This window comes from Conger conger, chromosome 5 (assembly GCF_963514075.1).
Source record: "Conger conger chromosome 5, fConCon1.1, whole genome shotgun sequence".
In the NCBI taxonomy this organism is placed as follows: domain Eukaryota; kingdom Metazoa; phylum Chordata; class Actinopteri; order Anguilliformes; family Congridae; genus Conger; species Conger conger.
Window position 1 is genome coordinate 62,935,885 of NC_083764.1, and position 17,420 is coordinate 62,953,304.

The 17,420-nt window shown below is 44.2% G+C and overlaps 2 protein-coding genes across 2 annotated transcripts; both read left to right on the forward strand.

The window, feature by feature from the left end:
* Positions 1-808: 808 nt before the first annotated feature.
* Positions 809-5,136, forward strand: LOC133127912 (E3 ubiquitin-protein ligase TRIM35-like). Its single transcript, XM_061241032.1, has 5 exons — positions 809-1,216; positions 2,204-2,299; positions 2,385-2,639; positions 4,069-4,180; positions 4,610-5,136. The coding sequence occupies exons 1-5, from the start codon at positions 809-811 to the stop codon at positions 5,134-5,136; spliced, it is 1,398 nt and encodes a 465-aa protein (XP_061097016.1).
* Positions 5,137-7,645: 2,509 nt separating this feature from the next.
* Positions 7,646-14,623, forward strand: LOC133128967 (zinc-binding protein A33-like). Its single transcript, XM_061242774.1, has 3 exons — positions 7,646-7,680; positions 13,554-13,672; positions 14,100-14,623. Exons 1-3 carry the CDS (start codon positions 7,646-7,648, stop codon positions 14,621-14,623), a joined length of 678 nt encoding a protein of 225 aa, XP_061098758.1.
* The last annotated feature ends 2,797 nt before the right edge of the window (positions 14,624-17,420 follow it).

Sequence of the window (17,420 nt, forward strand, 5' to 3'; positions counted from 1 at the left end):
CTAAAAATGAGCAAGGATGTTTAAAAGGGGGAGATGTCAAGGGATGCTTTACGACATGTTTTATGATATATGTTGCGACAATTACGGTCGTGTGAGGCAGGAAGTGACTTGCAGGGTTGTTGCTGAGACGGGTGTTAAGAGAGCACATGGTCAATAAAGACATGTGTTGAAACCAGAAGAACTCTCATCCTTTTTAGAAAAAACAAACAGGTTTATTACAGGTTACATCTAAGGGTTTCGTACAGTCAGAACCCTTATAATGTACCTTCGGGAACTACACATCATTCTGTCCTTTACATGAGTTCTGTAGGTCGTTTTAGTCCTAAATCTACATTTTCTCCTACTCGTAATAACAAGTAGTCCATCATAGCTTTTACTAAGAAAGTTTCTTCAGGCATAGAATCTCTATTTAAAAATCAATGTAATTCCCAGAGGATCAACCTTAATAAGGAAGAAAATGCTGCCCTACGATGGCTTTCTAACATTGATGAACCTTCCCTCTCTTGCAGTGTTGGTGAAGTTATTTTATGCAGGAAGTGTCTCTGATAACCAGGCGTGTCTACCAGGAAGTATAAGTTTCTCACACACAGAGACGCTTCAGTTACACTGGGAATCTCAGGATATGATCTCACTGCATATTCTTCAGAAATTAAGGAACTTCTAAAGATGGAGAAACAAAAACAGACTGAGAAGCAGAAATTTAAAGAGATGTTTTAAGTTTACCTGCAGTTACAGCAGTAAGTAAGAGTGAAACTAAACTGCAGATTTAGCAGAAGCCATTACTGAGCTCAGAACAGACGGAGACAGAATGGCGTCTGGATCTCCTTCTCTCCTGGAAGAGGAGCTCTCCTGTCCTGTGTGCTCTGAAATCTTCAGGGATCCTGTTGTCCTGAGTTGCAGTCACAGCTTCTGTAAGGCCTGTCTGCAGCAGTACTGGGATCAGAAGGGATCTCTGGAGTGCCCAGTTTGCAGGAGAAGATCTTCAAAGGAACAACCTCCCAGTAACCTGTCTCTGAGGAATACCTGTGAGGCATTCTTAAAGGAGAGAAGTCAGAGAGCTAAAGCAGGATCTGAAGTGTTCTGCAGTCTGCACAGTGAAAAACTCAAAGTCTTCTGTTTGGATGATCAAATACCCATCTGTGTTATCTGTCAAATTTCCAAAAAACATGAAAACCACAAAATGCGACCAGTTCAGGAGGCTGCAGAAGAGTATAAGGTAACTGGTTATAACGCAATTTACACATTCAACATTTCTTTTATGAACTTTATATTTTACAAATTTCATCAGAAAATTCTTGGGGATTGAAAATGATTGGTTTTGCTGTCATCTACTGAGCCCTTGGTGACGGTTATCAGTAGAACTGAAAACAGAAGTATAATTAACATTAAATATAAAAAATGTTTAATTATTTCACATTCTAATGTAAGCATTTATTGTATTTCCAAAGTGAAATGATCTGCAAAAGGAGCCATTTTAGTTCTCAGGCCTGACTGCAGTTGGAGCTCCTCACTATGTGTCACATGACTGACAGAGAGAGACAGGAGGGAGGGGCAGGAGTGTGGAGACGTTCTCAGAGCTGTGTTAGGGAGCAGTGCTCAGCATGGGACAGTCGGGGTCAAAGTTCATGCTCAGATAAATGTGTCTGACACAATGTGGTCTCAGATGGAAGATCACTGTTAATGTGTCATGAGAGACAAAGTATACATTGTAGGATATTTTCATTTTAAAACATCTGGATATTGAATGCCTCACAGCAAGGAGGTTCTGGGTTCGAATCCCAGTCGGCCGGGGCCTCTCTGTGCAGAGTTTGCATGTTCTCCCCGTGCGTGGGTTTCCTCTGGGTACTCCGGTTTCCTCCCACAGTCCAAAGACATGCATATTAGGATGATTGGAGAGTCTAAATTGCCCATAGGTATGAGTGTGTGAGTGAATGGTGTGTGTGCCCTGCGATGGACTGGCGACCCAATGTATGCTGGGATAGGCTCCAGCCCCCCTGTGACCCTGTTCAGGATAGGTGGGTTAAGATAATGGATGGATGGGTGGATGGATGGATGGATATTGAATTTTGCCTGTGAAAACAGAACAGAGCCACTCTGTCTCCCCTCTGTCTGAGTAGGGACTCTTATGCTGTCTGTGTAGGCAGTGAAGTTTACTGTAGGTCCGTTTCCTCAGTAAAGTGTGGACTCTGTCATTTCTTTCCAGGAGAAACTCAGGACTGCACTGGCTCCACTGCAGGAGAAGCTAAAAGCCTTTAATGCAGTGAAGCTAATCTGTGATCAAACAGCAGAGCACATCAAGGTACTGAACTGAGGCCTTTAAATCACAGTGTTGAAAATGCAGCACTGGATTGTGCTGAAATGATGGTGAATAATGTTTATTCCAGAGCCAGGCCCAGCACACAGAGAGACAGATAAAGATGGAGTTTGAGAAACTTCAGCAGTTCCTAAAAGATGAAGAGGCAGCCAGGATCACTGCACTGAGGGAGGAAGAGGAGCAGAAGAGTTGGATGATGAAGGAGAAGATTGAGAAGATGACAGAAGAGATATCATCCCTTTCAGAACAGATCAGAGCCTTAGAACAGGAGCTGGGAGCTGAAGACATCTCATTCCTGCAGGTAAGACCTGTTCACTCTGTGTCTGTAGGACTCCATGTACACTGCTGTTAATGCTCACACACATTCATTTATACAATATAGTATTCTATATTCTTGCAAAAGTCATTGAATCTCCTCAAAACTTAATCAAGCAGATTCATTGTCTCACAGGGAAAGTGTTTTAAATCAATGTTATCATGCAACATACACTACACATGTATCAAATTGTTAAAGCAGCACATTTAATTTCCAATGTCATGTAATATCAAAGGTTATGTAAAGATATTAATGTGGTTCCTAACATGGTGTTAATAGACTGAGTATTGGCTGCAGTGATAATAATTCACTCCCTTAATTTCAGTGCTACAAGGACATACAAAACAGGTAAACAAACTTCATCTTCTCTCATCAGGGTAAATATCAAGAGTAGTTTATTAGCTCTGCAGTGTTCAGTGAGCTACTGTGGAATGTGTTTGAAATGCCTCTCTCTCTCTAATAATTACTGCAGCTTTAATAATTACTATGGAGGAACATTTAAAAATATTGAAGTATTTACAATATTATTTGCTGCTAATATAAATACCCCCCTTGTGAGGGCCGACGTTCCAAGGCTAAAGTTAACTACTCGCGCACAGTAACGTTACGTTCTTGTTAGCAAGGAAAAACCCAACGGGACTCCGGTGTAAACAGATAACAAACGAATATTTATTCACGTTCCACCGCGAAATCTTCATACAGGAGTATTCAAAATAGGACTTTCCAAAACTATAACTTAGGCTGGCTCTTTATGCCACGTAACTAACAGCTACGGTAAAAAAAACTGTTTAGCTTCAGTCTCCCAAGTCACCGCCGACTCTACACTGACAAACCTAGCCGCTCCTGAACATGATTACAGAAAGGTGCGTTCTTCTTAAAGTGACGGTAGCCCTAATATTCTATTATGAGCTCTGAGCTAAATAAAACGTTCTCATATGCTTACCTAATTCAAAACACATCTTACTGTGGCTCCTATACCCCTAAATACCCCCTCCTTCTGTGGGGTGGGGCTGTCAGTGTGTGTCTCTCAGTGGGGCTGTGAGTGTGTGTTTCTCAGTGTGGTCAGGCAGTGAGTGTGTGTTTCTCAGTGGGGCTGTGAGTGTGTGTTTCTCAGTGGGGCTGTGACCGTGTGTCTCTCAGTGGGGCTGTGAGTGTGTGTCTCTCAGTAGGGCTGTGAGTGTGTGTCTCTCAGTGGGGCTGTGAGTGTGTGTTTCTCAGTGGGGCTGTGAGTGTGTGTCTCTCAGTGGGGCTGTGAGTGTTTGTCTCTCAGTGGGGCTGTGAGTGTGTGTCTCTCAGTGGGGCTGTGTAGCAGAACGCTGGGAGGGATGGAGCCAATTTCTTACAGAATGAAGATCTGATGTTGCTGCTGATAATCTTCTATGGCAATGAAGCCCCGCCCACAGCACAAGTGACTCCTGAATATTATTGCAGAGCCCAGTGCACCCTGGGGGATCCAGAGAAGGTCTCAGGAGCGCTGATTGATGTGGCTAAGCACCTGGGCAATCTGAAGTACAGAGTGTGGGAGAAGATGCTGGGGACTGTTCAATACAGTGAGTACTGGGGGCAGGGAGCTCCACATTGTCACTGTACAGGGGGAATCTTCAGCATCCTTTCCACAAGCTGATGAAGCCAGTCAGAGTCATATTGGTCCTGTCTCTGTGAGAGCCCTGGAGTGAAGAGACTGAGCACCAGTCCTTAATCCTACTGATGATCATAATAAAATGCTGCTTTAAGAGTGATGCTGTATTTAAGGGGCTACAGAAACACTGACAGGCTTTGCTCTTTCTTACAACGATTATATTATCCTTGTGACTTAAGAAATATTATTGTGTTTTAGTTCTGCTGCTTCTCTCACACATGTATCTGAGTTTATAATGGTTGTGCTTGTGAGACCCAGTTTATATCATGAGGACCCCATTGTGTCTGACGGTTTCCCTTTGTGCAGCTCAGTGCTGACGTCTCATTCTCTGTCCCTTCAGCTCCTGTGACTCTGGACCCAAACACAGCACATCCCGAACTCTCACTGTTTGAGGATCTGACCAGTGTGAGACGCAGTGATGAGAGACAGCAGGTTCCTGGTAATCCAGAGAGATTTGATGGGTGGTGGTGTTGGGTGCTGGGCTCTGAGGGATTCAGCTCAGGGAGACACTGCTGGGATGTAGAAGTGGGGGGTGAGGACTGGCGGGTGGGTGTGGTTAAAGAGTCCATCAGCAGGAAAGGGGATGTGGATGTGAGCCCAGCAGGAGGAGTGTGGAGTGTAATGGTGTGTGATGGGAAATACAGAGCCATGACCTCCCTACCTACACACCTCACTGTGCAGAGGGACCTCCAGAGGGTCAGAGTGCAGCTGGACTGGGACAGAGGGGAGGTGTCATTCTCTGACCCCAGTAACAACACTCCTCTCTACACTTTTAAACACTCCTTCACTGAGAGACTGTTTCCAGTCTTTGGTACTCTGGGGACTGTGCGGATCTGCCCACTGAAGGTGTCTCTAAGTGTAGAATAGCACGGTGGGATTGTTTGTAAACATCAGTTGATGTCAAAGGACTGTATTTGATCAACTCAGAGCAGGTTTACTACAAATGTTATAAACAAAATCACATCATTACAAAATATTGTGGATAATTTTAAATGTAAATACAAACTTTGTATTGTGCTTGATGAGAAATGTCAAATCTCTGTGATATAACCTCAGAATGTTATTACTGAGTAATTTCTGTGGTATATGGTGGTATTGTAAGTACACTGGTGTGTGTGTAATGAGTTGGGGTGTAATAAATACACCAGTGGAATCACTCCAGAGTGCTGCTCTTTTCCTGACCCGTCACCAGTGTGTCTCCCAGGTGTGTGATGAGGTAAGTCTCTCTCTCCGGTGCAGTATGAACGCAGACAGAGACAAATACGCCCCTCATACGCTGGGTTTGGGTTCATTCCACACTCACTTGAGCTGATCTGAGATCAGTTGAGAAACACAGAGCCATCGTCATAAGCAAAGACGTGTGGTTGTGTCTTAAGCAGGGTCATGGTAACACATAAAAGGCCATCGCCATGGAGACAGCAGCTGTAGTACAGTGTGAATGTCACTCAAATGTAACGTAAAATCAATCAGTCATATTGGAGTGGTTTCAATCCAATTCAAAACAGGACAATACCAAACCATCTTTTGTGTTCATTGAATATTTCTAGGATTTTTATGACTTCTATCATTACAACCAGTTTCACGTCATGGAGCGCAAAAAATTGTGATCAGCTTCATTCATAATTGATGGCATTTGGCAGACGCTCTTATCCAGAGCGACATACAGTTGATTAGACTAAGCAGGAGACAATCCTCCCCTGGAGCAATGCGGGGTTAAGGGCCTTGCTCAAGGGCCCAACGGCTGTGCGGGTCTTATTGCGGCTATACTGGGATTAGAACCACAGACCTTGCGAGTCTCAGTCATTTACCTTCACCACTACACTACAGGCCGTCCTTCATGAGACGGCCTCTCTTAGCTTGGGGTGTCAGCGACATGTTCCACAGACGCAGAGCCGACTTCAGACACGTGTGTGAGAAACGCCCCTCTCACCGAGGCACAGTTTGCACACCTGTGCTGTGTGTTCCACAGCTCTGTCTGTGCGTCCTTAGTGTTTTTATTGGAGCTTAAAAAAAAGTGTTCAATAAAACATTCTGGCCATGAATACAGGGGTACAATAAAAATGTGAAATGTCTCTCATGGAACCAGCCCCAACACCCTCAACTGCAGATGAAGCTGGTGAAGAATCCATCAATCAAATTTACACCTTGTAACAAAAACTCAAAAAACAGCCACTGCTACAAATCCTGTCCTGATTCATTGGCTCTTTGCAATGAAAATGACACTCCAGCGCCCCCTCATGGCAGAAAAGCAAAATGGCAGTATTACTCCTATCAGCAAGCACACTTGAATTAATTCAAAGACTGTGTTATTATGTAACAGTTAACTATGGTTTCCTCCTATTCCCTGGGCTTAGAGCCACTGTATGTCTCCAAGGCTCTACAGAGAGCCAAGATGGAGTTCAGTGAAGAGGGAGCCAAAGCATCAGTTGCCACAGGTGAGGGGGCTTTGACTGTGGTCCAGGACAGCCGCAGAGTGTGCTGCTGTTTGTTGGCACTGAGTGTGGAACAGAGGTGGAAAGTCCAGGGCTAGCATGAGATGCAGCACAACGTTCTCGTAGCAGAGGTGAGGCCTAGCGGTGTAGCCCGGGCCCACACTCCTAAACACTGGTGGAAGATCCCCTTCTCGCCTCATAATCGCTCACCTGAAGCGTCATGCTAGTTTGTGAAAGCTTGTGTGAGTTGGAGGTAACAGCTGGCAGTTTGCCTTCTTGTGAAATTCTGACGTTAAATTCGGGTGCCTCTTTGACCGTGCCTCTCGTATGTAATTCAAAGTGACCAGGTTGTTACCGTTTGTAAATTGTGTAATATCTCTGGTAAGCCGAAGGTAATTATTATTTGTCATATAATGTCAAGTGGCAGCCACAGTTGGGTCTGCCCCTAACTAGGGCAGGCCTGGGTCTGATTGGTTGAGTAGTGCACGTTGTGATTTAGGTCTTAATTTATTCAAATGAGTTAGTGATTGTGACATCAGCATTAGAATGCTCAGCTGAGAACATGCTAATGGCGTATGTGTGACCTCACACCTGACAGGGTTGTTATGGGAGAGTCGTACTGTAGAGTAGAGGGGGGTAGTAAGAGCAGTCGTCTGGCAGTTGGAGGGTTGCTGGTTCGATCCCCCGCCTGGGCTGTGTTGAAGTGTCCCTGAGCAAGGCACCCAACCCCCAAATGCTCCTGTGAAAACTGTGAACGCTCCGCATTTCTCTTTTTTTTTGTTGTTGTTTTCAATACTGTATAAAATAAAAAAGGAAAAAACAGGAAAATAAAAAGCTGAATAAAAATGTAAATGCCAAACATGGATTTCTGTAGACAAATTTAAAAATGGCCGTCCCCTCTTTCCCCTACTTTCACTGCTGATGTGAAAAGGATTTGTTGCGCCATGCTAGCTCCGCTGGAACAGGAGCGATCGGAGGGGTAATTGTTTTTAAATTCAAATGCTGTTCTGCGCTCGATTGATCCAGATCCACCAGAAGGAGGGGTTTGCACGTTTTGAGAGTATGTCTTTACTGTACAAACTCAGTAAAGCGTAGATAAGTATTTGAATCCAAAACAGTTGTGTGTTTGACCCAGGTCTGATTACCCCTTATTCTACCTTACTGTGTCTCATAGGTCCCTGGAGAACTGCAAATTTACAAAATGTAGTTCTTTAACCCCTCATTGGTTGCAAGGCTGTAAATTCTCTAGATATCCTACTTTCCACGTCCTAAATCTAAAGCAGATTTCGGACTGTGTTGTCATGGTAACGAGTGATTTTTTTTTTTAACCCCAGACCCAGTGGTGCACTTTTTAAACAATATTATCAGTGGACCGATCAATTTACCATCAAAAAGGTCCTCTTTTTAATAATAAAAAAGAGAAACAGAAAGAAATTTTTTTTTGCGCTAGTTACTGTTGTTGGTTGGATTTGGAATCATTCTGGAAAAGCTATAGATTTTATTGTGTGTGTGACTTGTACAGTCGGTCAGCCCCAAAACATTTCTCTTCCTTTTATAAATATTTGCGTCTTCCACACGCTGGTCACTGTGAATATAACAAAAGGAAATTAAATCGCTCCTTTGATTTTATTTATTTTTTTATTTTATTGTTGATTTTCTTGCGGTTGCATAAGAGTGCTCCTTGGTTGTTTTTTTTGTTTGTGATTTCCCTTCTTTTAAAGGGCAGGTTTGTTTTTCTGAAGTTCCCTAACACCACTGTCTGCTGTGTGCTGTGTCCAAATTTTGGGTTCACCGTAAACGGGTTTCGTCTTTTTCGTTTGAGCCTTGGAATTGTAGTGCGTCTGTTGGTGTGCATGTCCCTTGTGTAATAAACGCTCCCTTTGAATTGTCTTTCATGACATTATTTAGAATAGCGTATCATACCAGCCGTACACCGAATGGCGCTCTTCTGCTGTACGGACCATAGACGTGCAACAGCGCCCCCTGCAGGCCCAACACGAAGCGTCAAGCTGCTGCTGCTTCTGGAGATGTGTGCGGTCCTGAGACGACCTGAGACGAGTCGGGCAAAGACGCGTCTGGCGTAGCTTGAGCGACCAGGCCGTGAACACCCGACTGACCTGCAGAGGGCGACGGAGAGCAACGAGACACGGTCGCCCCGGGCGACACTGCAGCCAATTACGTGTGACCGGCAACACCACAGAGCAACGCGGCCAAGAGTTTTACTCTTATGCTCCTTACTGCCTGAGCCACGGGGGCAACATGGCACAGGCAGTAAGAGCAGTCACCTGGCAGTCGGAGGGTTGCCGGTTCGACCCCCCGCCCGGGCTGTGTCGAAGTGTCCCTGAGCAAGACACCTAACCCCCAAATGCTCCTGACGAGCTGGTTGGCGCCCTGCATGGCAGGATATCACCGTTGGTGTGTGAGTGTATGTATGAATGGGTGAATGAGAAGCATCAATTGTACAGCGCTTTGGATAAAGGCGCTATATAATTGCCAACCATTTAGCATTTACGATAAATACTGCAGCACAGGGAAGCCAAAATGTCAGGCTAAATGTCGGGTTAGCCACCATAGAGAACGCAGTGTGAAAACGCCGGATTAAACTCCTCTACATCTGGCCTGAAGACTGTAAGTTATTTCGTTGAATCGGGTGAATTCTGTGATCGCAAAAGAAGTGGGTAGGATTTTACCACCCTGCGCACGTACCTCAAACTCTGTACAAAGCAAACGTGGAGTCAGGTGAAGGTGGAGCAATTTACTAACTACAGCATTGCTGCTGTGTAACTGTTAGAGCTTTGCTCAAGCTTAATTTATTTATATTAACCTTTATATCTCCTTTTTATCTCCTACTCTAGTCTGAATGTATAGACTAAGATGTAGGCCTAAACCTTTATTTTATATTTTATAGAGGTTTACATCGAAGGGTTTCATACAATCAGAACTCTTATAATGTACTTTCAGGAACTACACATCTTTCTGTACTTTATATAAGTTCTGTTAGTCGTTTTAGGCCTAAATATACATTTTCTCTTACTCGTAATAACTTTTACTTAGAAAGTGTCTCATGATGTAGAATCTTTATTTAAAAATCAATGTAATTCCCAGAGGATCAACCTTAATAAGGAAGAAAATGCTGCCCTACGATGGCTTTCTAACATTGATGAACCTTCCCTCTCTTGCAGTGTTGGGGAAGTTTTTCTCAACAAATAATGAATTCTTTTTTTGTGGTGAAAAACTGCAGGCAGATCAGCCACTCAAATCTCAGTGGCACAATGCTGCCCCCTGCAGGAATTGTCTCTGATAACCAGGCATGTCTACCAGGAAGAGCAAAGTACAAGTTTCTCACACACAGAGACACTTCAGTTACACTGGAAATCTCAGGATATGATCTCACTGCATATTCTTCAGAAATTAAGGAACTTCTAAAGATAGAGAAACAAAAACAGACTGAGAAGCAGACATTTAAAGAGATGTATTAAGTTTACCTGCAGTTACAGCAGTAAGTAAGAGTGAAACTAAACTGCAGATTTAGCAGAAGCCATTACTGAGCTCAGAACAGACGGAGACAGAATGGCGTCTGGATCTCCTTCTCTCCTGGAAGAGGAGCTCTCCTGTGCTGTGTGCTCTGAAATCTTCAGGGATCCTGTTGTCCTGAGTTGCAGTCACAGCTTCTGTAAGGCCTGTCTGCAGCAGTACTGGGATCAGAAGGGATCTCTGGAGTGCCCAGTTTGCAGGAGAAGATCTTCAAAGGAACTTCGTCCCATTAACCTGTCTCTGAGGAATACCTGTGAGGCGTTCATAAAGGAGAGAAGTCAGAGAGCTAAAGCAGGATCTGAAGTGTTCTGCAGTCTGCACAGTGAGAAACTCAAACTCTTCTGTTTGGAGGATCAAATACCCATCTGTGTTATCTGTCAAACTTCAAAAAAACATGAAAACCACAAAGTGCGACCAGTTCAGGAGGCTGCAGAAGAGTATAAGGTAACTGGTTATAACACAATTTACACATTCATAATTTATTTTATTAACTTTATATTTTACTAATTTCATAAGGAAATTCTTGATGATTGAAAATGATTTGTTTTGCTGTCATCTACTGAGCCCTTGGTGAAGGTTATCAGACTGAAAACAGAAGTATAATTAACATTGAATATTAAAATGTTTCATTATTTCACATTCTAATGTAAGTATTTACTGTATTTCCAAAGTGAAATGATCTGCAAAAGGAGCCGTTTTAGTTCTCAGGCCTGACTGCAGTTGGAGCTCCTCACTACATGTCACATGACTGACAGAGAGAGACAGGAGGGAGGGGCAGGAGTGTGGAGACGTTCTCAGAGCTGTGTTAGGGAGCAGTGCTCAGCATGGGACAGTCGGGGTCAAAGTTCATGCTCAGCAGACTTGCGGTTGCAGTTTGCTGCAGTTGCACACCGGGGACCGGGGTTCGATTCTCGGTCCTGCCAAAAGCCAAATTTGGCCGGCTCACGTGGAGCAGCAATAATTGGCTCACTGCTTCAGAGGGAGGGACTTGGCAGGGTTAGTTGATCGCTGCAAAAATACAAGCACCTTGGGCGCCTTGGAATCACGGTTACAGCTTGAGAGGCGTGACGGCTTGAAGAAGGCGTGTTGCTCTCCCGTTGGCCGCGGAGGGACGGGGTGTGGGTGCGGTGTATCTAATACTAGCTCTAATTGAATCAGACGGGGTCCAATTGGCTACCAAATTGGGAGAAAAAGGGGAAAAAATCGGATTAAAAAAAATTAATAAAAAAAACAGTTCATGCTCAAATACATGTGTCTGACACAATGTGGTCTAAGATGGAAGATCACTGTTAATGTGTCATGAGAGACTAAGTATACATCGTAGGATATTTTCATTTTAAAACATCTGGATATTGAATGCCTCACAGCAAGGAGGTTCTGGCTTCGAATCCCTGTCGGCCGGGGCCTCTCTCCTTGGAGTTTGCATGTTCTCCCCGTGTTTGCGTGGGTTTCCTCCCACAGTCCAAAGACATGAAGGTTAGGCTGATTGGAGAGTCTAAATTGCCCGTAGGTATGAGGTGTGAGTGAATGGTGTGTGTGCCTTGTGATGGACCGGCGACCTGTCCAGGGTGTATTCCTGCCTTTCACCCAATGTATGCTGGGATAGGCTCCAGCCCCCCTGCGACCCTGTTCATGATAAGCGGGTTAAGATAATGGATGGATGGGTGGATGGATGGATGGTTGGATATTGAATTTTGCCAGTGAAAACAGAATAGAGCTATTTTGTCTTTCCTCTGTCTGAGCAGGGACTCTTGTGCTGTCTGTAGGCAGTGAAGTTTACTGTGGGTCCGTTTCCTCAGTAAAGTGTGGACTCTGTCATTTCTTTCCAGGAGAAACTCAGGTCTGCACTGGCTCCACTGCAGGAGAAGCTAAAAGCCTTTATTGCAGTGAAACTAATCTGTGATCAAACAGCAGAGCACATCAAGGTACTGAACTGAGGCCTTTAAATCACAGTGTTGAAAATGCAGCACTGGATTATGCTGAAATGATGGTGAATAATGTTTATTCCAGAGCCAGGCCCAGCACTCAGAGAGACAGATAAAGATGGAGTTTGAGAAACTTCAGCAGTTCCTAAAAGATGAAGAGGCAGCCAGGATCACTGCACTGAGGGAGGAAGAGGAGCAGAAGAGTCGCATGATGAAGGAGAAGATTGAGAAGATGACAGAAGAGATATCATCCCTTTCAGAACAGATCAGAGCCTTAGAACAGGAGCTGGGAGCTGAAGACATCTCATTCCTGCAGGTAAGACCTGTTCACTCTGTGTCCGTAGGACTCTATGTACACTGCTGTTAATGCTCACACACATTCATTTATACAATATAGTATTCTCTATTCTTGCAAAAGTCATTCAATCTCCTCAAAACTTAATCAAGCAGAATTATTGTCTTGCAGGGAAAGTGTTTTAAATCAATGTTATCATGCAACATACACTGTACACATGTATAACAGTGTTAAAGCAGCACATTTAATTTTCTATGTCATGTAATATCAAAAGTTATTTAAAGATATTAATGGACTGAGTATTGACTACAGTGATAATAATTCACTCTCTTTATTTCAGAGCTACAAGGACACACAAAACAGGTAAACAAACTCCATCCTCTCTCATCAGGTTAAATATCAAGAGTAGTTTATTAGCTCTGCAGTGTTCTATCAGTGAGCTACTGTGGAATGTGTTTGAAATGCCTCTCTCTCTGTAATAATTACTGCAGCTTTAACAATGACGATGGAGGAACATATATATATATATATAATAATATTGAAGTATTTATAATATTATTTGCCTCTCATATGAATACCCCCCTTCTCCCCTCCCACACTCCTGTGAGTGTGTGTTTCTCAATGGGGTTCTGAGTGTGTGTTTCTCAGTGGGGCTGTGAGTGTGTGTTTCTCAGTGGGGTTGTGAGTGTGTGTCTCTCAGTGGGGCTGTGAGTGTGTTTCTCAGTGGGGTCAGGCTGTGAGTGTGTGTTTCTCAGTGGGGCTGTGAGTGTGTGTCTCTCAGTGGGGCTGTGAGTGTGTGTCTCTCAGTGAGGCTGTGATTGTGTGTCTCTCAGTGGGGCTGTGAGTGTGTGTCTCTCAGTGGGGCTGTGAGTGTGTGTCTCTCAGTGGGGCTGTGAGTGTGTGTCTCTCAGTGGGGCTGTGAGTGTGTGTCTCTCAGTGGGGCTGTGAGTGTGTGTCTCTCAGTGGGGCTGTGTGGCAGAACGCTGGGAGGGATGGAGCCATTTTCTTACAGAATGAAGATCTGATGTTGCTGCTGATAATCTTCTATGGTAATGAAGCCTCGCCCACAGCACAAGTGACTCCTGAATATTATTGCAGAGCCCAGTGCACCCTGGGGGATCCAGAGACGGTCTCAGGAGTGCTGATTGATGTGGCCAAGCACTTGGGCAATCTGAAGTACAGAGTGTGGGAGAAGATGCTGGGGACTGTTCAATACAGTGAGTACTGGGGGCAGGGAGGTCCACATTGTCACTGTACAGGGGGAATCTTCAGCATCCTTTCCACAAGCTGATGAAGCCAGTCAGAGTCATATTGGTCCTGTCTGTGTAAGAGCCCTGGAGTGAAGAGACGGAGCACCAGTCCTTAATCTCACTGATGCTCATAATAAAATGCTGCTTTAAGTGATACTGTATTTAAGGGGCTACAGAAACACTGACAGGGTTTTCTCCCTCTTACAGCGATTATACTATCCTTGTGACTTAAGAAATATTATTGTCTTTTGGTTCTGGTGCTTCTCCCACACATGTATCTGAGGCTATAATGGTTGTTGTTGTGAAACCCAGTTCGGATCAAGAGGACCCCATTGTGTCTGACGGTTTCCCTTTGTGCAGCTCAGTGCTGACGTCTCATTCTCTGTCCCTTCAGCTCCTGTGACTCTGGACCCAAACACAGCACATCCCATCATCTCACTGTCTGAGGATCTGACCAGTGTGAGACGCAGTGGTGAGGGACAGCAGGTTCCTGATAATCCAGAGAGAGTTGATACGGGGTGGTGGGTGCTGGGCTCTGAGGGATTCAGCTCAGGGAGACACTGCTGGGATGTAGATGTGGGGGGTGAGCACTGGCGGGTGGGTGTGGTTAAAGAGTCCATCAGCAGGAAAGGGGGTGTGAATGTGAGCCCAGCAGGAGGAGTGTGGGGTATAGAGCTGTACGATGGGGAAAACAGAGCCCTGACCTCCCCACGTACAGTCCTCACTGTCCAGAGGAACCTCCAGAGGGTCAGAGTGCAGCTGGACTGGGACAGGGGGGAGGTGTCATTCTCTGACCCCAGTGACAACACTCTTCTCTACACTTTTAAACACTCCTTCACTGAGAGACTGTTTCCAATCTTTAGTACTCTGGGGACTGTGCGGATCTGTCCACTGAAGGTGTCTGTAAGTGTAGAATAGCACTGTGGGATTGTTTGTAAACATCAGTTGAAGTCAAAGGACTGTATAATCAACTCAGAGCAGGTTTACTATAAATGTCGTGAAAAAAACACATAACAAAATATTGTCTATTTTTTTAAATGTAAATACAAACATTGTATTGTCCTTGATGAGAAATGTCTAATCTCTCTGATATAACCTCAGAATGGTATTGCTGAGTAATTCCTGTGGTACATGGTGGTATTGTAAGTACACTGGTGTGTGTGTAATGAGTTGGGTGTAATAAATACACCAGTGGAATCACTCCAGAGTGCTGCTGTTTTCCTGACCCGTCACCAGTGTGTCTCCCAGGTGTGTGATGAGGTAAGTGAGACGGGTGCGTGGGGGTTGGACCCAAAATGCACGACTCAGAAACAATAGTAATATAAAGACCCCTCAGGGCTTTATTCGGGACGAATCCCAGGAGAGTAGTCAACACAAGCAAAGTCCATACACGTAGATCCAGCCAAACAAATACAAAACAAACAAAAAGCACGGTGCCGAGGGAAGAGGCAATCTCGTAGTCGGTAGGCGTGCAGGGAGGTCCGGTAGCAGGAGAGCTGTCAGCGGGGCAGATGAACAGACGGACGGCAGGCAGAGGCGTAGTCGTGGACGAAGCGGGAGTCGAAACCATGAAACAATCAGCGAAGCAAAAGTACAAAACGGTAGGCGAGGACGTAGTCAAAAAACAAACGATGGTCACAAAACAGAAATCAATAAACAATGGTCGGTAACAGGCTTGGATCGTAACGTGTAATCAATAGTGGTAAATGCTCAAGAGTTGCGTGGTAAACAGAGGCTGACAATTTCGTAGTGAGCAGTTGCGCGACTGGGCTAAAAATGTGGGTGTAGACAGGTGCAGACAATTAGTTAGAGCGTAGCAAGGAAATGGAAAACAGGTGCGAAGGATGACAAGTTTAACAAGGAGATTAGTAATCCTTAGTAATAAACCTATCCTGCCCTAGCATTAGTAAATTAGTAAATGACATGCACGAGAAACGTAAGGTAACATGAACACATGATTAGTTTGTTAGTTTCTACCCAATCCTGAACTAGCGTAAGTAGTTTTAGTAAATAGACAATAGGAAACAATTAGGGAGTGAATGACAGAAAGAGAGAGAGAGAAAAGGCGGAACCCAAGGTTTGCGGAAAAACATGTAAAAGTGTATGCATAACATAACAATAAACATGAATCAAAACATGACATAAAGCGAAACTAAGACGATAATCACTCAACATAACAAGGTAATATAATAGTACGAAACATAACTAGACATGACAAGAAAATAAATCGTAACGAGACATAACTAAACATGACAAGAAAATTAATCGTAACGAAACATAACTAAACAACATGACGAACCTAGACTAACATAATACATGATAAGACAATACAAGACTAATACAAAATGAATAAACATAAAACAAGGCGAGACAGACCTGAAACGTGACAGTAAGTCTCTCTCTCCGGTGCGGTATGAACGCAGACAGAGACAAATACGCCCCTCATACGCTGGGTTTGGGTTCATTCCACACTCACTTGAGCTGATCTGAGATCAGTTGAGAAACACAGAGCCATCATCATAAGCAGTGACGTGTGGTTGTGTCTTAAGCAGGGTCATGGTAACACATGAAAGGCCATCGCCATGGAGACAGCAGCTGTAGTACAGTGTGAATGTCACTCAAAGGTAACATAAAATCAATCAGTGTCAAATTGGAGTGGTTTCAATCCAATTCAAAACAGGACAATAGCAAACCATCTTTTGTGTTCATTGTATATTTCTAGGATTTTTATGACATCTATTGTTACAACCAGTTTCACGGCATGGAGAGCAAGAAATTGTGATTCATTCATAATTGATGGCATTTGGCAGATGCTCTGATCCAGAGCGACGTACAGTTGATTAGACTAAGCAGGAGACAATCCTCCCCTGGAGCAATGCAGGGTTAAGGGCCTTGCTCAAGGGCCCAATGGCTTTGCGGGTCTTATTGTGGCTACACCGGGATTAGAACCACAGACTTTGTGTGTCCCAGTCATTTACCTTAACCACTACACTACAGGCCATCTGTCGGTTTTTGGGTTTCCTGTTGAAAACGGTCAATATGTTTATTCTAGCCCTTTTGGCAATACAATACTTGGAATCTTATTATTATTATTATTATTTTTACAATTGGTTATACCCATGTCCCAGTACCGAGTACGCTTTTTCAAAACTCTTAGCACAGGAAGCACAACAGCAGTCTGTGGGCTAAACTCTTAGCACAGGTAGCACAACAGCAGTCTATGTGGGCTAAACTCTTAACACAGGTAGCACAACAGCAGTCTGTGGGCTAAACTCTTAGCACAGGAAGCACAACAGCAGTCTGTGGGCTAAACTATGGATAAATGACCAGCTTAAAATACCAATACCAGCTGTTTTAAAATATAGCTTGAGCTGGTCTGTACTGGTCAACCAGCCACCAGTTGTTTGAAGACCTGGATTGAGCTGGTTTTTCAGCAGCGATGGGAAGTTGTTTCTGCAGAGGGCGCCAGAGAGCAGCGAGACACGGTCGCCCTGCGTACTGAGCAAAGGTGGAGTCAGGTTAAGGTGGAGCACTTTACTAACTACAGCCGCTGCTTAACTAATAGAGCAAAGACTTAATTTCCCTCTAACATTTATTTAACCAGGAAGTCCCTTGACATAACCAAGACAGCGGCTTTAGTGCGTACAAAGACTTTAAATCAAACTGACATCCATTATACAATACCATTACAGTATACAAATGAGCAGAAACCTGT

What these genes read in the sequence shown, in the direction of transcription:
- LOC133127912 (XM_061241032.1), top strand. Translation starts at nt 809, where the DNA reads ATGGCGTCTGGATCTCCTTCTCTCCTGGAAGAGGAGCTCTCCTGTCCT. An exon ending in AAACAGCAGAGCACATCAAG is followed by an intron (nt 2,300 to 2,384) that starts GTACTGAACTGA and finishes TGTTTATTCCAG; the next exon opens with AGCCAGGCCCAGCACACAGA. An exon ending in GCTGGGGACTGTTCAATACA is followed by an intron (nt 4,181 to 4,609) that starts GTGAGTACTGGG and finishes CTGTCCCTTCAG; the next exon opens with CTCCTGTGACTCTGGACCCA.
- LOC133128967 (XM_061242774.1), top strand. Translation starts at nt 7,646, where the DNA reads ATGCTAGCTCCGCTGGAACAGGAGCGATCGGAGGG. An exon ending in GAACAGGAGCGATCGGAGGG is followed by an intron (nt 7,681 to 13,553) that starts GTAATTGTTTTT and finishes ATATTATTGCAG; the next exon opens with AGCCCAGTGCACCCTGGGGG. An exon ending in GCTGGGGACTGTTCAATACA is followed by an intron (nt 13,673 to 14,099) that starts GTGAGTACTGGG and finishes CTGTCCCTTCAG; the next exon opens with CTCCTGTGACTCTGGACCCA.